The sequence below is a fragment of the Polyodon spathula genome, chromosome 12 (assembly GCF_017654505.1).
Source record: "Polyodon spathula isolate WHYD16114869_AA chromosome 12, ASM1765450v1, whole genome shotgun sequence".
NCBI classification, from domain to species: Eukaryota; Metazoa; Chordata; class Actinopteri; order Acipenseriformes; family Polyodontidae; genus Polyodon; species Polyodon spathula.
The window spans coordinates 17,827,702-17,851,460 of record NC_054545.1 but is presented as its reverse complement, the minus strand read 5'-3'; the positions used below and the strand labels follow the sequence as shown (position 1 = coordinate 17,851,460).

The following is a 23,759-nucleotide window of genomic DNA, read 5'->3' as shown; positions in this document are numbered from 1 at the left end:
CTGTACGATACAAGCCCATTATCAATCCACAAGACGTCAGGCAGGCTACCCACAAGTGAGCTTACTAGTTTGTCTTTCATACAACACCCTACACTCTTTCTTTTTTTAAATATATAGTTAAATAAGAATAATTGTATAGCTGATTTAAATTGACACCATTTCCATCTGATACAAACATTGCCATTGCACAACCAGTAGGCATGCTATGACAGCCCCCCCATGTGCCAACCATACCACCCTATTAATGACATCAAACGTCACACGCTTCAACTGCAAAGTCTATTTAAAACGGTGACGTGACACCCCAGTGGCAGAGTACCTCAGACACTTAACTGTATTCTCTTCATTAACCTTTTCCCTGTTTTCAATGACATTGAAATGGTCTAAAAATAAAGGTTGGCAATGATTAGACAACAAACACAGTACTCCCTCGCTATAACAAACCTTCGGCTGTAACAAACCTGGCCCCTGGACCCCAAATAAAAAAAAAAACAAAACAAGATAATATAAATGGACACTGTCAACATCCCGGTCTGTACACACGGGATGCCACCTGCACAACTCTATTGTCTTAATAAATATGTGCTGTGTAACTATGCTTTCTAAATAAAAATTATTTTATGTTGCAACAAAGCTGGAAATTATATTGATCGTCTGAAAAAAAAAAAGCAGTAGTCTCTCATAAATGTAGGTTGTCAAAAAGCACTCTGTTTTGTCTTGTTCAGCAACCATGCAGCAAAGCAAAATTGATTAAATAAATCACTTGATGAGCTGATGAACTTTTGAGTGAAATGCTTAAACAAACATGACTATACATGCAGATCAGAATGGATAAATTGAATAATGATGTGTTCCAACTAAAAATGCAGAAGCATTCACTTCTTTTTGTTCTTTAAAACACACACACAGACCACACATCACAACAGAGTAGACACAACTTTAGCATAGAACTGTACATGTACAAACACTGCCTGGCCACTTTATTAGGACCTGTACTCAGTATTGGACTGGAACACCATTTGCCTTGATCACAGCCTTAACACAATGTGTCTTGAGGGGTGTTAAGCTTTTCATTCATTAACATATCAATCAGCAGCTGCAGAAATGTAGGCTTGAGATGACCAATGTGTCATTCAAGTTCATCCCAAGTGCACTCAGTTGATTGAGATGGTTCTGGAAGATGCCTAAAGTATCTGTCATGCTCTTCAAACCATTTGAGTGCCAGTCTGGTGCAGCGCAATATCGCCTTGGAAGAGATGCACTGTTGGGTGGACTTTGTGTTTGGTCTTCTAGAGTAAGCAAGGGACCCAGGGCAGACCATGAGAACATGCTCCACACCAAGGCGATGCCAAATCCAAATCAGGTAGACATGTCCTGATAGTGTTCAGGCAGTATATGTTGCTGTATTTGAGTCTATTAAATTCACACCGTACTACCTTTACTGTAATGTACCATAATCATTATGAATTAGTAATTTAGAAGACGCTTATATCCAAAGTGACTTACAGAGACTAGGGGGTGAACTGCACATCACAACTGCTGCTGCAGAGTCACTTACAATCGGAACCTCGATTTTATGTCTCACCCGAAGGACGGCACAAGGGACATGTTACAGCAAATGCAGGTTACCATTTCCTCTGTAAAAATCTTTTGGTCTCAAAGCAGTGTCGTTATTCAGTATCACATAATGATACATAAAAACATGCATCTGCCTTTGCGTGTGTGCCGAGCAATTTGTCCACATAAAGCAGAGTGTGTTAACACTAAGCAGCTAGGGGGTTGATTTGAACAACCTCTAAACAGCAATGTAAAAGGTACAGAGAGAGTCTATGATTAGCAGAATTGCACTGTATTGTAGGTCATTTGTGTTTAACATTATTATGCCTTGAAGGTCTGTATAAGGACAGAGGAGGGAGAGAAAGCAGCTTAATACTGAATTCATTTTCTAAAGCTCCCCACTTTACTGCTTTCAAGCTTCTTTCTGCTGAATCAGCAGTATTACGACAGTGAAATAAATAGCCTGCCTTTCGATAACTGCCGCAGGCTACAAAGGGGTTTTGTCATAGTACATTTCAGCACGACAGGAGAGGCAAATCAGGCAAGGTATAATCAAGAATGTATTTATTAACAGATTTCACAATCTCAGTTCTGTCCCAATCATTGCACAAATGAATGGGAGAGAAACCTCAGACAAAAGTGTATTTTGATAGTAAGTTCTGCAGGTCAGTAGAATGAATCTCCTTGCCCTGGCTCTATCACACACAGTATCTTGTGCAACATACAGTCCTTAGTAAGTTCTTAATAAACTAATAAACAGATTTATTGGCAATTTAATTTCTTTCTTAAGAACAAAAAACAAAACTGCAATACACTGCAAGTACAGTATATAAAATGACATTCATTGGTACAAAAACACAAATCCTAAAGATCCTAAATGTGGCTGAATGCTATTAACAGTATCCACAGGTCGTGATGCTTGCTTGCCTGTTTGCTTACAGATGCATGAACATAAGCCCATCTGCCACAGTCTAGGTTTGAGTCAGGAATGTCAAATCCTGTCCATGTGGCACTAAGCACTAGGGAGCAGTAAGAAAGCCCTTCGCCTTCACCGTCAGAACCTGACACATGGCTGGAGAGGGTAGGTCTCGCTCCCAAATCAGAGCCAAGACACACTCACAGCAGGTGAAAAGAAAACGTCACTCCGCAGCCTGTCCCTCTGTGTTCGGGGGGGGTGTGTGTGTGTGTGTGTGTGTGTCCCCATGCCGTCACTGTAGCCGCGCTCGTTTCTCTGGAGGTGCTTTGGTGGCAGGAGCTTGCTGGGGATTCTTGGCAGAGTCTCTCTCTTCCTGCTTCGCTGTCTCTGCTGGCAGCTCAGGCTCCTTCTTTATCTCCACTAAAGACAGTGAAGAAAAGGATGTAAATACCTACAGGATACGGCACGAACGTTCATTAGAGCTGTAGTTATTCCAGAAATGAGGATGGCCAACCATAACAATCCATGATCGTTCCGTTTATACAGGTATAATGTATGGGAAAAAGTATGTTTAAACCTAAATGAAACAGCTGCATTTAGACAGTTGCTTTCCTTAGATCAGACTCTGCACTTTCTTAGCAACACTGGAATCACTGCTTCGGCCAGTCATTTTGTTGTTAGATTTGAATTAATGCAATATAGATTTTGAAAAAGTACAAAAATAAAATACGCACCCTACTGCGCCGAACACAAAATAGGCATTGAATGCTAGATCTCTTGACACTTGTCATACAGTATAATATTCAACATCTTCTTCAATGCCTTTTAACTCTGAAGACTTGGGCTTGAATCGAGCTCACATGTGCAATGAGTTTGGTGGCCTCAACGTAGTGACCAGTGGACATCAGTGTAATCAACATCACCACAGCGTTGCACAATTCAACACAGTTCTGAAACATGACCTGATTCAGGCCCATGACTGAATGGCAGGAAGGATTGAGGGCCCCTCTCTCTGTGTCTCTCTCACTTGCAGAGTTATAAGAGGAAGCTCTCATGGGATCTTCCTGACGACAGCCCGAGCCATTTTAAGCATTAAATTAACTAGCACCTAATTACAAATAAATAATTGAATAATGAAATAAATTTACATGTATAGGTGTCAGGACCATGGAACATCAGTAGGACAACTGGTAAATTTACACCCAGATTTTTGTTTCTAATCCCAACTGGGAGATTGCTGGGTCCAGACAGAAACTAGGAACTAATCCCAACCCAGTTATGCACAGAGAATTCCTAATACACAGCACAAAAGCTTACCTGGTATAGGTTTTTCTCCAGACTTTGGCTGAAAATAAAACAGTAAAAAATAATGTTACTGGTATTTAAATTTAATTTCACTCTGAAAAATAAAACACTTTTCTAGTTCAAATTATCCATATGCAAACAGAAAAGGAATTCATGTAGGATACAAGCAAGAAAATACTTGATTCGAAGTTCTCGAAGGTTGAGGTGACCTGTTCCTAAAATAAAGCCAATTACCAACCTCAAGAGTAAGTGCATCACCAATACAGTGTAAAACTGTAACCTGCGTGTCACTCACGGGGGATAATAAATAACAAGCACATTATACCTGTCAGCACGACCTACTCTCATGTATGTAGAACAGAAAGCTGAAGGAGTGCAAACATTCTCAAATACTACGAAGATTCATTACGAAGCTACTTTAAAAAGAGTTTAACTGGATTCTCAGCATTTCTAGTTTGGACTTGGGTCAACTGTGACACCCCTGCGCAAAAAAAAAAAAAAAAAACATTACAAATACATTGTTAAAATAAACACTGATGTGCGGCAGTACAGTATAAACCAAAAAAAAAACAATGTTCATATACTGAGGTCCACAACACAAGGATCTGTTCTGAAGCAATTCTATGAAAGGAACTGACCCAGTGTAACGGCATTGTAACAGAATATATACAGTGCCTATAGAAAGTCTACACCCCCTTGAACTTTTTTCACATTTTGTTGTGTCAGTGCCTCAGAGTTTCATGCATTTAAATGAGGATTTTTTTCCACTTATCTACACACCTTACTCCACACTGTTAAGGGGGAAAAAGTTTTTATTGAGAAAAGAAATTATATATTAAAAATATAAAACTGAAAGTTCATAATTGGGTAAGTCTCCACCCCTAAGCTAATACTTGGTGGAAGCACTTTTGGCCGCAATTACAGCTGTGAGTCTGTTGGGATAGGACTCAACTAACTTTGCACACCTAGATTTGGCAATATTTGACCATTCTTCTTTACAAAACTGTTCAAGCTCTGTCAAGTTGGTGTTCTTTGGGTGATGCACTGTGTTGGGTTTGCGCCAAACATAACGGTTTGCATTTAGGCCAAAAAGTTCCATTTTAGTACAAAACCTTTTGCCAAATGGCTACAGAATCTCCTGAGTGTTTTTTTTGCATACTTCAAACAGGATTCAAGGTGGGCTTTCTTGAGTAATGGCTTCCTTCTTGCTACCCTACCATACAGGCAAGATTTGTGGAGTGCTTGGGATATTGTTGTCACATTCACCCTTTGACCAGTCTTGGCCAGAAACGTTTGTAGCTCTGGCAAAGTTGCCATTGGCCTCTTGGTAGCCTTGGTAGTCTCCTTCTTGCTTGGTCATTCAGTTTGGCGGGACGGCCTGATCTAGGCAGGGTCTTGGTGGGGCCATACACCTTCCGCTTCTTAATAATCGACTTGACCATGCTCCAAGAGAAATTCAAGACCTCTGATATTGTGCCTTTCAACAACTTTGTCCCAGATTTATTTTGAAAGCGCCTTGGTGCTCATGGTTGAGTCTTTGCTTTGAAATGCACTACCCAGAAGAGGGAACCTACAGGAACTGCTGAGTTTATCCTGAAATCATGTAAATCACTACAATACAACACAGATGGAGGCCACTTGGGGGTGGACACTAATCCAACCAAGCTATTTCAGTTTTTATTTTTAATTTATTTTCTACAAATTTCTAGAATACTTTTTTCACTTAGAAGTTGTGGGGTAGGATGTGTAGATAAATGAAAAAAAAAACTATTTAATACATTTTAATTCCATGCTATAAGGCAACAAAAGGTGAACAATTTAAAAGGGGGTTTAGACTTTCTACAGGTACTATATATACTAGCTCAATTATTGCTCCCAATAGTTTGTTTGTTTCATACTGTTAAAATGAGTATATTCTCTGAAAACGCATCTTTGCACTTGCTTTAAATAAAGGCTTATAATGCCTTATTACAGGCTGTACTGCAGACAATCTCATATTGATTATGTTATGAATGTAGAAGGCGGCACTGCTGTATTCTGTCTTGTTTAACAGTGAATCCTTTAAGACAGTCGATGTCCTCTCCCTCCAAGGTTACCTGGTAAAACGCGGGAGGGAATTTCTGCCGCAGGTCCAGGAGCAGCATGTCCACCCTCTGTCTCTGGAACAGTGAGCTCGGCTCTTCCTTCTTCTTGGTTTTGGGCTTGGATTTTTCTACAACAGAATCATACACTGTTCAAAGATTGTATTCGCATGCCTACTGTTTTCAGAATGACATTCACATAAACCTTTCATACTTTATCTTACAACCACACAATACAGTATATTATCTTCCTGTGTACCAGGTATCAGGCCCCACCTGAGCCTCCATCATTACGCTGCCCACCGGACTCTACGTGAGGTCAGCATGTAACACAGGAAGTGAATGAAGAGAGAAAAGTAAGCTAGTACTGAGTGGTGTGGCAGGATTTACTTCACTTGCATCTATTTCAGTACACTGGGGACTTGTGTGAATTCAGTTATGCTAATGAGGATGACTGTCTGTTCAGAAGTTACACAGCCAAGCTTCTCGGTAGGGAATCAGATGAAGAGTCAGGGGACAGGTAAAAAAAACAAGTAACAGGGGTTCCACCTGTCTAATAAGCTGTGCAATCACCAGACCCTAATGGAGTGACTGAATACACATTTATCAGACACATATCTGAATATAGTTTGCAATGATGATGAAAGATTCTGGGTTCTGTTGATCCATTATTGAGTTGTTATATTTTTTCTCTGTGTCTACCTGTCTGTGAGCTTGTCTGAAGAATCCCAACTGCCTAGCACTGAACAGACGTCCTCAGTTAGTTCAAATCACGTGGCCAACTTGGCTGGTCGCATTTACACACCCCCTCACACACACACACACACACACACATACATACATACACAGTACTGTGCAAAAGTTTTAGGCAGGTGTGAAAAAATGCTGTAAAGTAAGAATGCTTTCAAAAATAGACATGTTAATAGATTATATTTATCAATTAACTAAATGCAAAGTGAGTGAACAGAAGAAAAATCTAAATCAAATCCTTATTTGGTGTGACCACCCTTTGCCTTCAAAACAGCATCAATTCTTCTAGGTGCACTTGCACAAAGTCAGGGATTTTGTAGGCATATAGTCAGGTGTATGATTAAACAATTATACCAAGCAGGTGCTAATGATCATCAATTCAATATGTAGGTTGAAACACAATCATTAACTGAAACAGAAACAGTTGTGTAGGAGGAATAAAACTGGGTGAGGAACAGCCAAACTCAGCTAACAAGGTGAGGTTGCTGAAGACAGTTTACTGTCAAAAGTCATACACCATAGCAAGAGTGAGCACAGCAACAAGACACAAGGTAGTTACACTGCATCAGCAAGGTCTCTCCCAGGCAGAAATTTCAAGGCAGACAGGGGTTTCCAGATGTGCTGTCCAAGCTCTTTTAAAGAAGCACAAAGAAATGGGCAACGTTGAGGACCGTAGACGCAGTGGTCGGCCAAGGAAACTTAATGCAGCAGATGAAAGACACATCATGCTTACTTCCCTTCGCAATCGGAAGATGTCCAGCAATGCCATCAGCTCAGAATTGGCAGAAAACAGTGGGACCCTGGTATACCCATCTACTGTCCGGAGAAGTCTGGTCAGAAGTGGCCTTCATGGAAGACTTGCGGCCAAAATGCCATACCTCCGAAGTGGAAACAAGGCCAAGCGACTCAACTATGCACGAAAACACAGGAACTGGGGTGCAGAAAAATGGCAGCAGGTGCTCTGGACTGATGAGTCAAAATTTGAAATACTTGCCTGTAGCAGAAGGCAGTTTGTTCGCTGAAGGGCTGGAGAGCGGTACACGAATGAGTGTCTGCAGGCAACAGTGAAGCATGGTGGAGGTTCCTTGCAAGTTTGGGGCTGCATTTCTGCAAATGAAGTTGGGGATTTGGTCAGAATTAATGGTCTCCTCAATGCTGAGAAGTATAGGCAGATACTTATCCATCATGCAATACCATCAGGGAGGCATCTGATTGGCCCCAAATTTATTCTGCAGCATGACAACAACCCCAAACATACAGCGAAAGTCATTAAGAACTATCTTCAGCGTAAAGAAGAACAAGGAGTCCTGGAAGTGATGGTATGGCCCCAACAGAGCCCTGATCTCAACATAATCGAGTCTGTCTGGGATTACATGAAGAGAGAGAAGCAACTGAGGCTGCCTAAATCCACAGAAGAACTGTGGTTAGTTCTCCAAGATGTTTGGGCCAACCTACCTGCCGAGTTCCTTCAAAAACTGTGTGCATATATATATATACACTGAACAAAAATATAAACGCAACATGCAACAATTTCAAAGATTTTACTGAGTTACAGTTCATCTAAGGAAATCAGTCAATTGAAATAAACTCATTAGGGTCTAATCTATGGATTTTACATGACTGGGAATACAGATATGCATCTGTTGGTCACAGATACCTTAAAAATAGAGGTAGGGGCATGTATCGGAAAACCAGTCAGTATCTGGTGTAACCACCATTTGTCTAATGCAGCGCGACACATCTCCTTCACAATTAGTTGATCAGGCTGTTGATTGTGGCCTGTAAGAATATTGGCTGGATATTGGCGGGAACTGGAACACGCTGTCATACACGTCGATCCAGAGCATCCCAAACATGCTCAATGGGTGACATGTCTGGTGAGTATGCAGGCGATGGAAGAACTGGGGCATTTTCAGCTTCCAGGAATTGTGTACAGATCCTTGCGACATGGGGCCGTGCATTATCATGCTGAAACATGAGGTGATGGTGGCAGATGAATGGCATGACAATGGGCCTCAGGATCTCGTCACGGTATCGCTGTGATTTCAAATTGCCATCGATAAAATGCAATTGAATTCGTTGTCCGTAGCTTATGCCTGCCCATCCCATAACCCCACCGCCACCATGGGGCACTCAGCAAACCGCTTGCCCACACGACGCCATACACACCATCTGCCATCTGCCCAGTACAGCTGAAACCGGGATTCATCCGTGAAGAGCACACTTCTCCAGTGTGCCAGTGGACACTGAAGGTGAGCATTTGCCACCTGAAGTCGGTTACGACGCCGAACTGCAGTCAGGTCAAGACCCTGGTGAGGACGACGAGCACGCAGATGAGCTTCCCTGAGACAGATTCTGACAGTTTGTGCAGAAATTTTTCGGTTGTGCAAACCCACAGTTTCATCAGCTCTCCGGGTGGCTGGTCTCAGACGATCCCGTAGGTGACGAAGCCGGATGTGAAGGTCCTGGGCTGGAGTGGTTACACGTGGTCTGCAGTTGTGAGGCCAGTTGGATGTACTGCCAAATTCTCTAAAACGACGTTGGAGGCGGCTTATGGTAGATAAATGAACATTCAATTCTCTGGCAACAGCTCTGGTGGACATTCCTGCAGTCAGCATGCCAATTGCACGCTCCCTCAAAACTTGAGACATCTGTGGCATTGTGTTGTGTGACAAAACTGCACATTTTAGATTGACCTTTTATTGTCCCCAGCACAAGGTGCACCTGTGTAATGATCATGCTGCTTAATCAGTTTCTTGATATGCCACACCTGTCAGATGGATGGATTATCTTGGCAAAAGAGAAATGCTCACTAACAGGGATGTAAACAAATTTGTGCACAAAATTTGAGAAATAAGCTTTTTGTGAGTAAGGAAAATTTCTGGGATCTTTTATTTCAGCACATGGGACCAACACTTGCGTTTGTATACATACGCAATACATGTTGCGTTTATATTTTTGTTCAGTGTATATATATATATATATATATATATATATATATATATATATATATATATATATATATATATATATATATATATATAGGCTGGGCCAGCAGAGCTGAAAGGTCACATTGTCACATGGTTTGAAAGGAATGAGGAAGTAGATTCAGTGCCTAGGCAGCAAGAAATCTCCAAACAAGATAAAGACATAGAGAAAAACGGGAGCTCAATATTGCAGAATCAGAAGCCAGAACTACTTAATGATTGCAAATGAAACAGATGAGGGAAACAACGAAATAAAATGCAATCTGAAGTGTCTTGAAGAGTCAGTGACTGGATAAGCACCCTGCGCCCCACTGAACTGACCTCGCTCCTCCTGGTCGTTGAACTGCCACCAGTACCCTTTGGAGGGGTGGTACCTGCAGTAGGACATTGCCTCATCGAATGCAGACTGGACCCCGTGCACAGCAGACAGCTTCAAAACAAACACACACCCCTCTTACAACTGCTACAGGGGTATTTAACTTCAAATACACTGTTTCATCATTATCCAGCCCTGATTTTCTCTTTATTTTTCTATATATGCATTGCATAAAATGCATTAGGTAGGTGTAAGGAGTCTCTCCTGTTTTCGTCATTGTATAACACAGGATATTTTATTTAAGGATCGTTCCTAATAAAGTGGCCACGCCCTGTCTCTCATACTGTGGGTGACGGCTTGTACTGGCTCCCAGCCTGGCACAGTCAATTAGTATTGTTTTGAGAGATGGGCATCTTTACATACGGTAGGTCTGATCAGCTTCCCAATCACATGCACAGTGATGCAATGAAGTCATGCTCAGTACAAAAACACTGAAAGCTTTTTTTCTGATCTATAAACTTACTTGACTGGCTCAGTGTAGAAAAAAACAAAAAACATTCTACTCACCACTCTAGAGCCTATGACAGATCCCAGGTCTGGAGCCTGGTACACCACACCAGCTATGATGTAGTAATCAGACAAAGGGATGACTTCAATACAAGAAAAAAAACAGGTGTTAGAGTGTCGTTTTAAATGCCTTTTTACATCAGGTAGTGTGCTAGAAGGAAGGCTGTAATCATGCATTGTGCATATTGTATATTATATTGTGATGCCAGACCAATACCACTACATGGAATACATGCACTTAGTCATTAGTTTGATCTTACGACACATCAAGACCATCACATGCATTGTGACATGAAGACCAGGATACACATTTAGTGCATCCGACACCCCTAGATTTACAGTGCTGCTCTGAACACCATATTAGTAGCAGACTAACTAGATTCAATTAAAGTTCCTCTTTACTGTGCTATTAAACTTGTAGACAAAGGAGAAACTCCACGAACACACCACTGCATAAGCAAATGCGTCATAACACTACACTGAAATTGTGCAAGCCCTAATTGGGATGCAATGTATGTGAAAAAGCAAACACCTGCATCAGCACCTTTGTGAGAGACGTTTGGTTCTCACCTTGATTTGGAGACTGTCTTTGTTGTTTTCGGATGATATAGAGAATGGGCTCCTGTGCGTGAAGCAGAATGTATTCGACTCCAACCATCTGGCTGTGAAAACAACATATCAGTAATATTTTATTACAAAACGCCAGGTTCAATAACGACTATTGAAACAAAGGTGTAAATACCCCTCTGTCGGGTTTTCATCTGGGTCTTACACACAGTACAGATAACCCCAAGGAAAAGTGCCCAATCCTTGGGCTGAAGCGATGTGCACTGATACAAAACAATGCTACCTGCACTGTTATACTATCACCCACTGATGCACCTACTCCAGCCAGTGTACAGAAATGCACTTCAGCTCCCCTCACAATCAATTATAGGCATAAAATAACTGCTTGAACTATGCCATGCAATCCTCTGTATTGTTGTGATTGCTGACATGCCATTATATAGGATTTTTATGACACTTCTATATTCTATACATTGGCACCCTCCCGACATGTACTGTTTGGCCCGTTCCTCGTACCTGACTACACTGTATTTAGATCAATCCAATGAACCTCAATGTTGCACACTTGGGAGTACATGGCCAGATTCTTTCCAGGTGTCCAGTTAGATTCGGTGATCATAGTAAAGCCCTCTGGTGCTTTAATGAAACGATTCATTAGTTTTCTGCATCAGTACAGATGATTATTAATAAAATAAGACCATCAGCAAGATTTAGCCGTGCAGTTCTACGATTATAAAATACAGTGTAAGACTGCCATCTAGGGCAGCCTGGTGTAGTAACGCAATTTTTTTTATTATGCTGTGGAAAAAAAAAAGGGCAGAACCCTTCCAGCACTATTAAATCAAATCTTACAAAGCCTGCAACGAACTAAGCACTATCAATCTGCTACCGGTCCTTCTGCCTTGGATGTGAGTATGAGCATTTTAAAACTGGTTATCATGTCCTGGCTTTGTTGATCTGGTTTAAAACAGAAATAACTCAGAGCATTTCTGAAAGCCACACACAGCATTGATTGAATCCCTGGTTCTAAACGATCTAGTCTTCATAAGTAATCTTGATGTGCGGTTTCATCGTCATTATTCACTGAGCCTCCGATGAAAAAGCAGGAGCCATTCACTTTTAATAACCTTTCCTCCAAAGTCATTTTTTTCCTGTTAACAATTTATTTGCAATAGGGGTGCTAGATTCCGTTTCATTCCCTAAACTCATTTAAGCTTTCACATAGTGGAGATTTGTAACCAATCAAAAAAGCCGTGGTGAGTACTCAATAATACTGTTAATTTTTTATGACATACAACAACTTGAAATGTGGATTTGACATAATGCATGTGTATATGAAAATATACTTATTAGACTAAAACTGTAAACTATTAACATCATTGGTTACAAGGTTACAAAAATATGCAAGCATTTCGGAAAGTAACAGAAAACAAAAATTTTGTACAGTATATAAAAAGTGAAAGCCCCCCTGAAAAAAACATTTCGGGGTATCTCAAACAGCTAAAAATAAGCACTGAAAAATGTAATTAATAAAAAACAAAAAACAGAAGCCTTATTTATAATGAATAATAATAACGTTGTTAAAATGACAAGTCAGAATTTCTTCTACAGTGACAATACACTAGATGGCAGTGTATGAGGGTGTAAAAAGGATGTCACATAACACTTGTGTAACAAAATTTTTTTTTTTTTTGTTCCTGGGTAGTAAGTGTTATTTCCTAATTGCTTATGCCTCAGAAGTATAGGAAATGGCTATTATTCCCCACAAACTTTGCTTTTGTGACCAGGACAGTGATAGTTCAAAATATCACTATTTCCAATGGGAAAATGGGCAAATGTGTGTCTTTTCGTTCACATAAAGTCAGAAAAAAACAACATATGAATCCAAATTAACATGTATTTATACTAAAGTAATACAAAAATGACTATAAAAGATTTAGAAGTGAGTAGTTTTCGAGATTTACAATTATACTGTATTTTAACACACCTGCCTATCAAGTGCTTACTAGCAACTCTCTTTCAAAGCTGGTCAGATCTGCTGTCTTGCTGTCCGACTAGTATTATAAACTTTACAATTATAAACTGTTCAGTTTTCCAATCATTGAACAGCCTTTTTCAAGAAGGTTTTATTTCAGATTTACTCCCATTATCTTTCAAGCTTTAGTCTCACTTTGATCAGATGATTCTTCCTGGCACAAACTCAGGTCACTTCTTACACGGTAGGCTAATAGGATCTCCACCTGAGCCCTAGACTCCTGTTTATGTGTACCATAGGAAGCTATGTTGGACCAGATGGAGTATAATTAATCGTTTTACCTGAGCGAAGTCAAAGCCTGAAAAACAAACCGATCCACAGCAATGTAACAAAAGACCTGTGATAATGCTGTTAGATGACAGTTCTATGTATTGACTTGTTTTATCCTTCCTTTTTGTTAAAGCACCGCCTATTACAAGTTTCACAAACACAACCACCACCTACTTTAAATGTTCCAGAGTGAGCCTCTGCATTTTGACCACTTCGTTGTTGCAGGTCCTGTCATAGAAGGGGTTACTCCTCTCAGAGAAATAATCCAGAACATTCCCGGGGTTGAGAATGGGAATCCAGCCACTGTCCACCCACGAGATTCCCAGCAGGTTATCTGATCACAGGAGAAACACAGGGACAGGCTCAAAGGGACGGAATGCAGCCACTTGTTCAGTAACAGGGTATGGTATTAGATGAAGTCCTCCAAGCCACCACTGTTATTAACGTAACTACTATTGCCGTTCTTACCTTTTGCATTATTTCTGGGTTGTGAGATTCAGATTAATTTATTTAAACAGTAACGAGACATGTTAAAAACACTAAGGAGTAATTGCCTTCTAGTCATTAGCTAATCTGAATCAAGTGTCATTGTGTTTTGCTGGTAAGACACTGCTGTATGGTACCATTGCTTACTAATATAAAGAGACTTTCTAGCCCACCTATATTATGTTTGTCTAGGCAGGCAACTATAACTGAGTAGCTCTTGAGCTCAAGTAAAAGCCCCCTAACACTAGAGTTACCCTAGGACAGTAGGACAGTTCAGGCTTTTCAACTCACACCCCAATGCATTCTAGTAAGTGTATTCCTGCTTTGAAAGGTATCCGGGACAGGTCAAACTACCAGAATACACGGTCCGAAAAACCTGGACTTTCCTGTAGGACACATGTGTACCCTCAGCTTTCCATTGGGATCAATTGTAACAGACTTTTACTATATTATATATATATATATATATATATATATATATATATATATATATATATATATATAGCTCAAAGAGCCAGCTGCCCAATGTTTCGATATGTTGTACATATCTTTCTCAAGGGAGCCTCATATGCAAATATATATATATACACACACACACACATATGCAAATATCATAAAAGGTTAACGGGACATAAAAACAACGTACGTTCTGCTCCCCCTACAACATATGGATGAATACGAAAAGTCTCTGGAATGTAGTTACATTTCAACAGCACCTAATGGCGCTCATCCACTGATAACATCCCCTCCTCCCTCTCGTGTGTTCACTAGCTTCTGAAATGTCCTGTATATTATATTAGGCACCTATTTTAACTTTATGAGTTTATTTATTGGCGGGTATCCAGCCAAGCAAACTCAGAGCCACACATTAACAACGTTATCAATGAAACAAGTAATTATCTCTCTGAACACAACAGCGCAGAAACACCGCAAGACCCTGCGCGTTTATCTACAGAAATGAAAACAGCGAAAACTAGGCACCGGTGCGGTGCAAGCGGCCGGTTTTATGCGTTTCGTCTCTCAGTAACTTTGGAATAACACATACAGCACAGAGACAAATGAAGACTAGCTGAAAAGCATATTAAAAAAAAAAACCTGAAGTCGCCATCTTGAATATTGAATCGTGTGCACATCCGGCGCCTGAAGCATTTCAAGTGGGCAAAGACTTTGTGACGTCAACGTCACATAGCAATCGTCATTAAGGTAAGGGCACTGTAGACCTATGATACTATACAGTGTACGCTCTTAAAATAGCTCATAATCATATCTCATGTGATAATGACATACTAATCAGCATTTTATTCAATTGGCTCCGCCCGGTTTTTACGGGTAACACGCGCTACAAGTCCTTCTTCAGGAAAAAGCAGTGCTGTAAACAAGCTATTTTTATAAGGAAGTTGTGTTTCACAGTTCCGGAGGATGATGACATAATGACCTGTACCTACATGACCTTTTTCTTTTTTATTTTGCACCTTTGGTAGCAGTTTTCATTTTTCAGATTGTAAATGTATAGCTGTCTGTTCATCTGTGCAAATGTATGTCACAATGCGATTGGAAAAAAAAAACTGGAATGGTGTTAGTGATGCGCGTTAATTGACAATGCGATCCGTTCTAGAATGTTTCTGATGCTCCCATTCTAGATATACCCAAGCCCTTCTAGAACTGTACAACAGGCTTCAACCATTCCAGACTTGGGGGACGGGGGGAGGGGACGGGTTCATTGTCGTGCAGGGAGATGGACCGTTTCTTTTCTGAAAGAAAAAAACTTGTTCGCTCACGGGATTATCAAAAGGTGCTTCCAAAGAGTCGGTGTTTCGAAGGGGCATTATACAGAAGTGATATGTTTTAACACGGTGCTATAGCTTACAATGAATCACGTGCTCGGCAAAAACAAAACTTGATTTTACATGAAATAAATAACTCGGGGCCTCTACCTGCACACGCTGTTTGGTGTTAGTTCTGTATCATTATGAATGCTATGTGACTGTATGAAGATGAAGTGCTCTGCAGTGTGTATGAAACAGCAAAGTGAGCACTGGATGCAAAATATTGCATCAATAATAATGATAGTGTGGATATGTAATAATAATACTAACGGTATAATTCCATCACGTGGTTCTGATGAAATAACGAACCATCATTCAGTTGACGAAATACTGTTAATGGTTTATACCAGGAAAGTAAGCATTTACCATTAATAATAATAATAATAATAATAATAATAATAATAATAATAATAATAATAATATACAACTTTTAACATATTCTCGTAAAAAGTCCTAAAAAAGTATTCTGTCTTATCTGCTGCATTAAGATTTGGACCGAATATTAACAGTAGAATACCAGAATATAAAAAGTGACACATTTTATTTATGATTATCGATGTAAAATGAAAACATAAAAAGTTTGCCCTCCTCTACTTCAGAACCGCATATGAAACGCTTCAATGACGCCTCATTGAGATACTGACAGCAGTGCAGTAAGCAATACACCCGGCCGGGGTTTGCATTAAAACGCGCTGATGAGGCAAGAGAAAGGCAGGCAGCTCCTGACATGTTTTTATTTCATATCTGAGGGTGTTTGCATATTTCTCTTTTGAAGAAAACAAAACAACAAACCGGCTGCATCAGGTTACGATGTTTTTTTGTTTTGTTTTTTTGAAATCTGGCATCAGGAAAGTCTGTTCGTATCAGCTAATCAAAAAGAGCAAAATAGCAGTTGTTGGAAACTAACAAAACGAACCTACTGTATCAGCAAAACAAACCAAATCCAGTAGTTATGGAGAGGGAGGAGCAGGGAGTCTGAACAGCAACAAGCATCAACATGCAACACAACAGAACAGTGAGTGAGAGGAAGCACTGAGTGACCGAAAAAAAACACTGCAACCCAGCTCACAGGACAACACGGATCAAAACACTGGAGCTATCTTTCTAGGTCTAGGCGGTTAATTTTGGGGGTTTGGGGTTGGGAAGATGCATCCGAGTCGGGCAGTGGTACAAGATGGGAATGCGAGCACAGTGGCACTGGGTTCGGGTAGCGTGTCCAGGCTGCCAGAACAGAGTAACAAATTGCCGGCCAACAGTAGTCGGGACCCCGCGCGTCCTGAGTACCACCAGCAGCACTATCGCTACCACGGCTCCACCCTCACGAGGGATCCTGGTCAGCTGCATCCAGAGCCGGCGCAGCTGCTCCACAGGGCGCTGGAGTTCAAGAGCCAGGGGACACAGTGCTACAAGGAGAAGAAATACAAGGAAGCCATTGGGAAGTACCACAGGGCGCTGCTGGACATAAAAGCGCTACACACGCTGCTCGGGGACCAAGGTACCACGACGTGCCCGTCCTCAGCAGAGCCTCCGCCGGGGGGCACCCCGGGGCTGAGCGAGGAACAGCAGGAGATGATGGAGAACGCCGAGGTCGAGTGTTATAACAGCCTGGCAGGTAAAGTAGTATTGGTGACTACAGACAGACAGACAGACAGGCAGGCAGCTGTTCTAAGGACCACTCAAATAACAGCCTCTTACATTAATATAATATGCCGTCCAATTTAGTACAGCAGGCACCACACGGGCCATGTATGAGATTTATCATTTTGTTATAGGGTTACATTTATGTTAAGTAGCCTATACTAATAAAAGATACTGTATTTTTTATAATAAAAATAATCTGTCCTCCAAGAAAATGTACATGCTTAGATGCTTTATTTGATGATCACTTATCAAAACCAGAGAGGATGATGAGGGCTGCAGTGGTTAGAACCAGAGCAGAGATCCTGGTTAGTATGTGTTGATCCCAGTGCAGTATGTGTTGTCCCTATACAATGGCTATGGAGTAAATAGGAGAATCCTTTCAACAGTCTGCCAGATGTCTCCCTGAATTGCTTAGCCCCTGTTACTTGACCTTTTAGGTAGCGGTGATGAATTACCAGAACAAGTTATACTGAGCCCTGAATCAATGAGGGGGTAGGTGTTTAATTGGGCCAAATTAGTCTTGCAACCAGAGGGAATCAATGTACATTTGTCATTCTAATTATTATTGTAAAACGGCTGCTTCCTGGTACCCTACTGCTTGCTGTTCAGAAGGCCAGCTCTTCAGTCTGGTCTCATTCTGATGCATCATGGAAATGAGGGCTTCAAGGAATGAGTGATGAAGACAGGCTGAAAGAGCTACATATATTGAGCCTGGAACAAAGAAGAATCAGAGAGGACTTGATTGTAGTCTTTGCAATCTTAAAAGGAGTTGACATAGTAAACCCTAACCAATAATTAAAGTGCAGCACAGAAACCAGGGCCTGAGGACACAGTGGAAATGAATTGGAGAAAGACTTAGGACAGACGGTAGGAGTCACATCTTCACACAGACAGTGGCAAGGCTATTAAATAGGTTGCCTAGCCATGTTGTTGATGCTGAGTCATTGGGATGCTTCAAGATCCAGCTCAAGATACAAAGTTTTTAGATCAATCAGCCACTAGGAACCGGATGAGACTTGATGGACTAAATGGCTTCCAATTGTCCATAGATTTGGTTATTTTGTTCTTATGTGATTCAACCATATTATTTTAACCAGAACCTGTGTTCCCAAACCAGAGCTCTGAACACTGTATCTAGAAGAGGGTTTTCTGAGGGTTTCACCCAATGAAGCCTGATTGTTTTGACATTAAACTTCACCTGGAAACAGTGTAAGCAAATGATATGATGTACGATAGATCCCTTCATTAATGCTGTGATCTGAAATAAAGCACGCATTTCTTAACTAGTGACTAAATGGGTTTCTTAATTCTGTACTATCCAGGGATGGCAATAAGACTCCTATTGTACAGCTATTTCACCCATTCCAGGTTTTACTACCAGCTTGATTAGCCACAGTTTATAGGTAACAAGCTCAGATGTGTCTCTCTAAACTCAAAGTAACACCAGGAATGGATCAATTTCCAAGTCTGTTTTCCATCACTATTAAATCCTCTACCGTGCTGGATTTAGAAATGCTAATAGAAAGGTAATCAGTTTAGTGACAAGCATTTCGATAGAAGCCTTTCAATCTGTCATTGCTCTTAGTATTTCCAAATTGTGTATTGAACTGAAGTATATTCAAATGTAAAGCTCCTGAGGTCTTGTTTGTTGAGAGTTTGATAAAAACAGAAACCAGATTTGATCCCGTTTTTCCCTACTCCATGTGTGTGCACGGAAATAGCATGAAAGTCCTAACTGAACTCAATTTCTTTAACTTGCAAACAGTAGAATGTCAGTACCTCAGCTGTTGGGTGAGAGGCGAGTGATAATGGCAGGAATGTCATTGACCCCTGCGTGTGACCCTGATCTTATCTCAGTGACAGCAGCAGCTTCAGCACAGCTCTCCTGAAACAGCTGCTGTCTGTACAGAGGCGGGGGCTTTCACAACGACAGCAATAAGAAGGAAATCCAGCCTGTAATTCCAATGTTTTTGAATGTGATAGTCAAGGGACTTAGGGACCTATTTTCAAAGAGTTTACTCCAGTCTTCAATGCACTCCTACATTTTGAAAGAGGGAAAACACTTAAATCAATTTACAAAACCTGGAACCATGCTGCTTGATTCTATGCTCTCAGTGTGTTTTTCATTTTGTACATCAACATGACTTTCTTTCTCCTTTCGTAAAATAGAAGTTCATTAAAGACTAGAGGAAACACTTTGGAAATACGTCCCTTCGTGTTTTACCCCAAGTAGCACAGTTTCCACCTCCCTAATGGAATATTTTTAAAAGCAGTAATTAACTTGACCGATTCATTCGCTAGAGAAGTCAATATACAATATTAGTTATCAGAAGTGAAATAAACCCGGTACCCTGATCAACTGACCTATTAAAGATTCTGTTTCTTCTGTATCGTAGAATTTATTTCAGATGTCATTGATGCCTTGGTTTGCTTTGCAACTTTCTGTCAGTCCTTTAGACAGTCTGGTACATGACTGAATACTAACATGGCCATTTCTGACACCAAACACATTCAAGCAGTGCTTGTTAGAATATTTCTTCCAGTGCTAATTATTAATGTTTACTATTAATAATTATATTTAAATTGAAGTACAGTTCAGAAGTTTATACTCCTAGTATTGGGTTCTAGTGAACATGTCCACCCAGATTTATTAACTATATTGTGAAAAGCACTGATCCAAGGAGGATAGAACTTGGTACGGACATTCCTTTATACATCTGCATGAGTTGTGGCCTCTGATTGGTCGGGCTAATGAATGCTATATCTTGGTAACTGCTAGCTCATATTTGATAAAACTGCATTCGACATGCATGAGGATGAGCTAATAACATAACTTTCAAAATTAAGGAAACTTAGTAGGAATGAAAAGTTGAACTACACGATGACATGGGGAGCTGTGAAAAGTTACTGAAGAAAAATGCAGTGTAGATGCCAAAACCTTAGCTACCAGACTTTTAAGAAGGGCTCCCTGTCTGTGTGTATATCTGCCCTGGAGCAGAGTGCGGTGCTGAAGTGTAATTCCTTTATTGATCTCTACCCACGCACTAGAGAAAAGTGCACATGCAAGTCTGAGTTTGCATCAGAAACGTAGAGGGCTTCAGAACAAAAAGGATTCCAGCGGCATAATGCACAGGGTTTAGAGACTGGAACAACATGGGAAACACCTTAAATATGTAGCACATACTTTTGTTTAACTGAGCTTTTCAAAATGCAGTGCCGCACTCATTTAATGAAACTAGGAATAATGCTTGGATGATGAACAGGGTGTAACAATTCCTTGTGTATCGATGACTCATGGTGTTTTCTTTACATGACAAAGGTATGTATCGTTTGTATCATAATATAAGCAGAATAGAGCGTGTGGTTCCCCAAACGGTTCTTCAGTGAAGAACAAGGGCATTTTTATAGTTGATTTGAATACAGGCCCTCTCTCATTTTATTTGAGTTTTTTTTTTTTACAAAATAGTCAATAGTCCATTGATGTATTCTTGATGTATTCTTGATGTATTCTTTACTTTACCACAAACGATTGAGAGTATCAGAATCGGAAGGTATATGGAGGCATCTCACTGTCCTCCTGTATGCATGTTAAGTCAGGAACTCTTTCACATACAGTGGTTCAGACCACGCTGATCTATTCTTCACATTACTGAAAGATCTTCATTTTGTATTTACAGTCGTGGCTGGTGGGGAATGTATGTTACGCACATGCTTGTTTGTACTTTTAAAACTGTTTGTGTTAATGTGATTATCTCTAATATATGGCTTGGACAGCGAGTGGGAATTAACTAAGAAACGCACTGACCCTGGCTGTGCCTCACGCCCTCCCCCCAGCCTGTCTGCTGCAGATGGAGCTGGTGAACTACGAGAGAGTGAAGGAGTACTGTCTGAAGGTCCTCAGGAAGGAAGGGGGGAACTTCAAGGCTCTGTACCGCTCCGGAGTGGCCTACTACCACCTGGGGGACTACCACAAGGCCCTGCACTACCTCAAGGAGGCCCGGAAACAACAGCCCACAGGTCAGTGTCCACACAGCCTGCCAGCACCCCAGCCCTGGGCCGCCGTCACTGAGACATACTGACATGGGTGGGGTCTAGAATCCTGGGGACTGGCCGAGTGGTAAAAGTTGTGGGACTTGGAGGGAGGCAGTGTGGCCTAATAGATAGAGCTGAGGGACTGGGAGGAAGGGAAGCAGTGTGGCCTTGTGTTCAGAGCTGAAGGACTGGGAGGGCAGTATGGTCTAGTGGTGAGAGCTGAGGGACTTGGAGGGAGGCAGTGTGGCTTAGTGGTTAGAGCTGGAGGACCGGGAGGGAGGGAAGCAGTGAGGTTGGGGAGTTTCCTGTTCAGCTCCAGGCCCAGGACAGCATGTTTCCTCTGTGGCTTCCCGTCCTGTGAGTGATATGAGCAGTGGAAAGGTTGAATAACCCTGACTATGCTTTCCTGTCACTCTCTCCCCCCTCTCTCCTGGCTGTTTCCTGTAGATACCAATGTTATCCGCTACATCCAGCTGACGGAAATGAAACTCCGTCGCTCCGCTCCACGGCAGGAGGAGGCCTTGTAAACAGAGCCTGTTGCTATGGGAACACACTAGGAGCAGCGTCTGTGAACTCTGAAAGCTGCCTCATCAACCAATCACAACTCTGGACACTGATTGGATATGTGCCTGCGGTTTCTAATGGCTGAGGGGAAGTGGGCGGAACTGGGGCAGAGCTTGGTATGTGGAGTTTTGGGGTTGTTTTGAGTCACTGTTAGTACTGTTTGTCGTTTGTTTACGTTAGTAACAATTTATCCACATTCATGTTCTTCCTTGCAAAATTGTTTAGTTTTTTCACTACTCACACAGAGCTGTCCTACTCAAAAATCAATACATTAAACTGCAGTGCATTGCTTCTCACAAGCTGCCCATCCACTAATGGAAAACAACTTTGCTCTGGAGCACCAGACAGGGGTGTCATTAACTTTTAAAACACAAGCTTTCAGCACTGCGGCAGGTGAACTCTGTTGATTCAATGAACTGAAGTTCTTTTCATTTTTAAAAGCATCTGTGTCCTCATAGACATGGTTACTCATGTTTTAATGCTTTGTGAACAGGACCCATTGATACAGGGCAGGCTCATTATCTTATTGTATAGCACTGCAGTATATCTTACAATTGAGCTTTTAAACTTCTGGATAAACTTCAACAGAAAAGCATAGCCAATACCATACAAGCATTGAGAAGAACAGTCAATACCATACAAGCACTGAGAAGAACAGTCAATACCATACAAGTCATGAGAAACACAGTCAATACCGTACAAGTCATGAGAAACACAGTCAATACTGTACATGTCATGAGAAACACGGTAAATACTGTACATGTCATGAGAAACACAGTCAATACTGTACATGTCATGAGAAACAGTCAGTACTGTACATGTCATGAGAAACAGTCAATACTGTACAAGTCATGAGAAACACAGTCAATACTGTACAAGTCACGAGAAAGACGTCAATACCATACAAGTCATGAGAAACACAGTCAATACTGTACATGTCATGCCCATGTTTGACTGGGACTTTTTAGCTCTGCACAGAATGTTGTCACAGTAAAGACTGTAAGTAGTGTAAGTAGTTTCAAATGTCATTTTGATTACTTTTTCATGACTATTTTTTGCAATCATTCTGTGTGGTTCTGGGTTCTGCTGCTCCCATATCATGCATAGTTATTATCATTGTTCTCTAAATCTGGTTTTGCGCTTGCCTGGAGAATCCTCATTCCATTCAAACCATGTGACCTTGCCTACTCTACATATTTATGGACAGAGAGATGTTAGGTGGAGCTGGCACAGCTGAATGATCATTGTTTCTTGATCTGAATGGAATGAGGAAAGCCTTTTCAGGGCTGTCACTTAAGGTTCTCCAGACAAGCTGAATGCAGGTAAAGGCAAATTAGAGACAAATTATAATAGTGGTGCAGCAGTGCCCAGGATCACTGAGAATGAATGCAAAAATAAAATCGCAAGCACGATATAAAAACTCAATTAACATGACATTTGACGCTACCCTTCAATAGAGTACAGCGATGATATTCTGTCGACGTGCCGCAGTACCGCAGGGTGACTGGTGTGTGAAGAACATTAACCCTTCTAGTTACTAACCGTCGGCTTTTACTTGTCCGGCGTTACAACGTTTACACCACACTACACTTGAACGATCCACCGAACCCGGCCCCACCCACCCAGGGTGGCACTCTCTAACGAGTTAGGAGGTCAGAAACGGGTTTAGAGATCACTGACACAAAAACTAAATCCCCATTTGACTATTTAACTGTATTTTATGGGACTTTTTTATGGGTCACGGGGCTAGTACTTCCTTGACATGTTATTGATGACTTAAATTACAGGCAATTACAAAAGTACTGACGTTAACGTCATCCAGAGTCGTGTTGTGACTAAAGTCAGCACGAAGAATACAT

The 23,759-nt window shown here is 41.1% G+C and overlaps 2 protein-coding genes across 5 annotated transcripts; one reads left to right on the top strand and one right to left on the bottom strand.

Moving 5' to 3' along the window:
* Positions 1-2,104: 2,104 nt before the first annotated feature.
* On the bottom strand, positions 2,105-15,007 carry LOC121323780 (mediator of RNA polymerase II transcription subunit 6-like). Of its 4 annotated transcripts, none has more exons than XM_041264985.1 (8): positions 14,933-15,007; positions 13,526-13,685; positions 11,050-11,141; positions 10,480-10,562; positions 9,918-10,026; positions 5,875-5,990; positions 3,791-3,818; positions 2,105-2,893 (listed from the first exon to the last, which is right to left on the bottom strand). In XM_041264985.1, the coding sequence occupies exons 1-8, from the start codon at positions 14,943-14,945 to the stop codon at positions 2,766-2,768; spliced, it is 729 nt and encodes a 242-aa protein (XP_041120919.1). In that variant the 5' UTR covers positions 14,946-15,007; the 3' UTR covers positions 2,105-2,765. The 4 variants fall into 4 exon arrangements, with proteins under 4 accessions (XP_041120919.1, XP_041120922.1, XP_041120920.1 ...); XM_041264988.1 differs by lacking the exon at positions 14,933-15,007 and adding an exon at positions 14,883-14,905; XM_041264986.1 differs by lacking the exon at positions 14,933-15,007 and adding an exon at positions 14,484-14,863.
* Positions 15,008-16,155: 1,148 nt separating this feature from the next.
* LOC121323896 (tetratricopeptide repeat protein 9A-like) lies at positions 16,156-23,422 on the top strand. The gene is made up of 3 exons (XM_041265218.1): positions 16,156-17,275; positions 21,139-21,321; positions 21,784-23,422. Exons 1-3 carry the CDS (start codon positions 16,810-16,812, stop codon positions 21,861-21,863), a joined length of 729 nt encoding a protein of 242 aa, XP_041121152.1. The 5' UTR covers positions 16,156-16,809; the 3' UTR covers positions 21,864-23,422.
* The last annotated feature ends 337 nt before the right edge of the window (positions 23,423-23,759 follow it).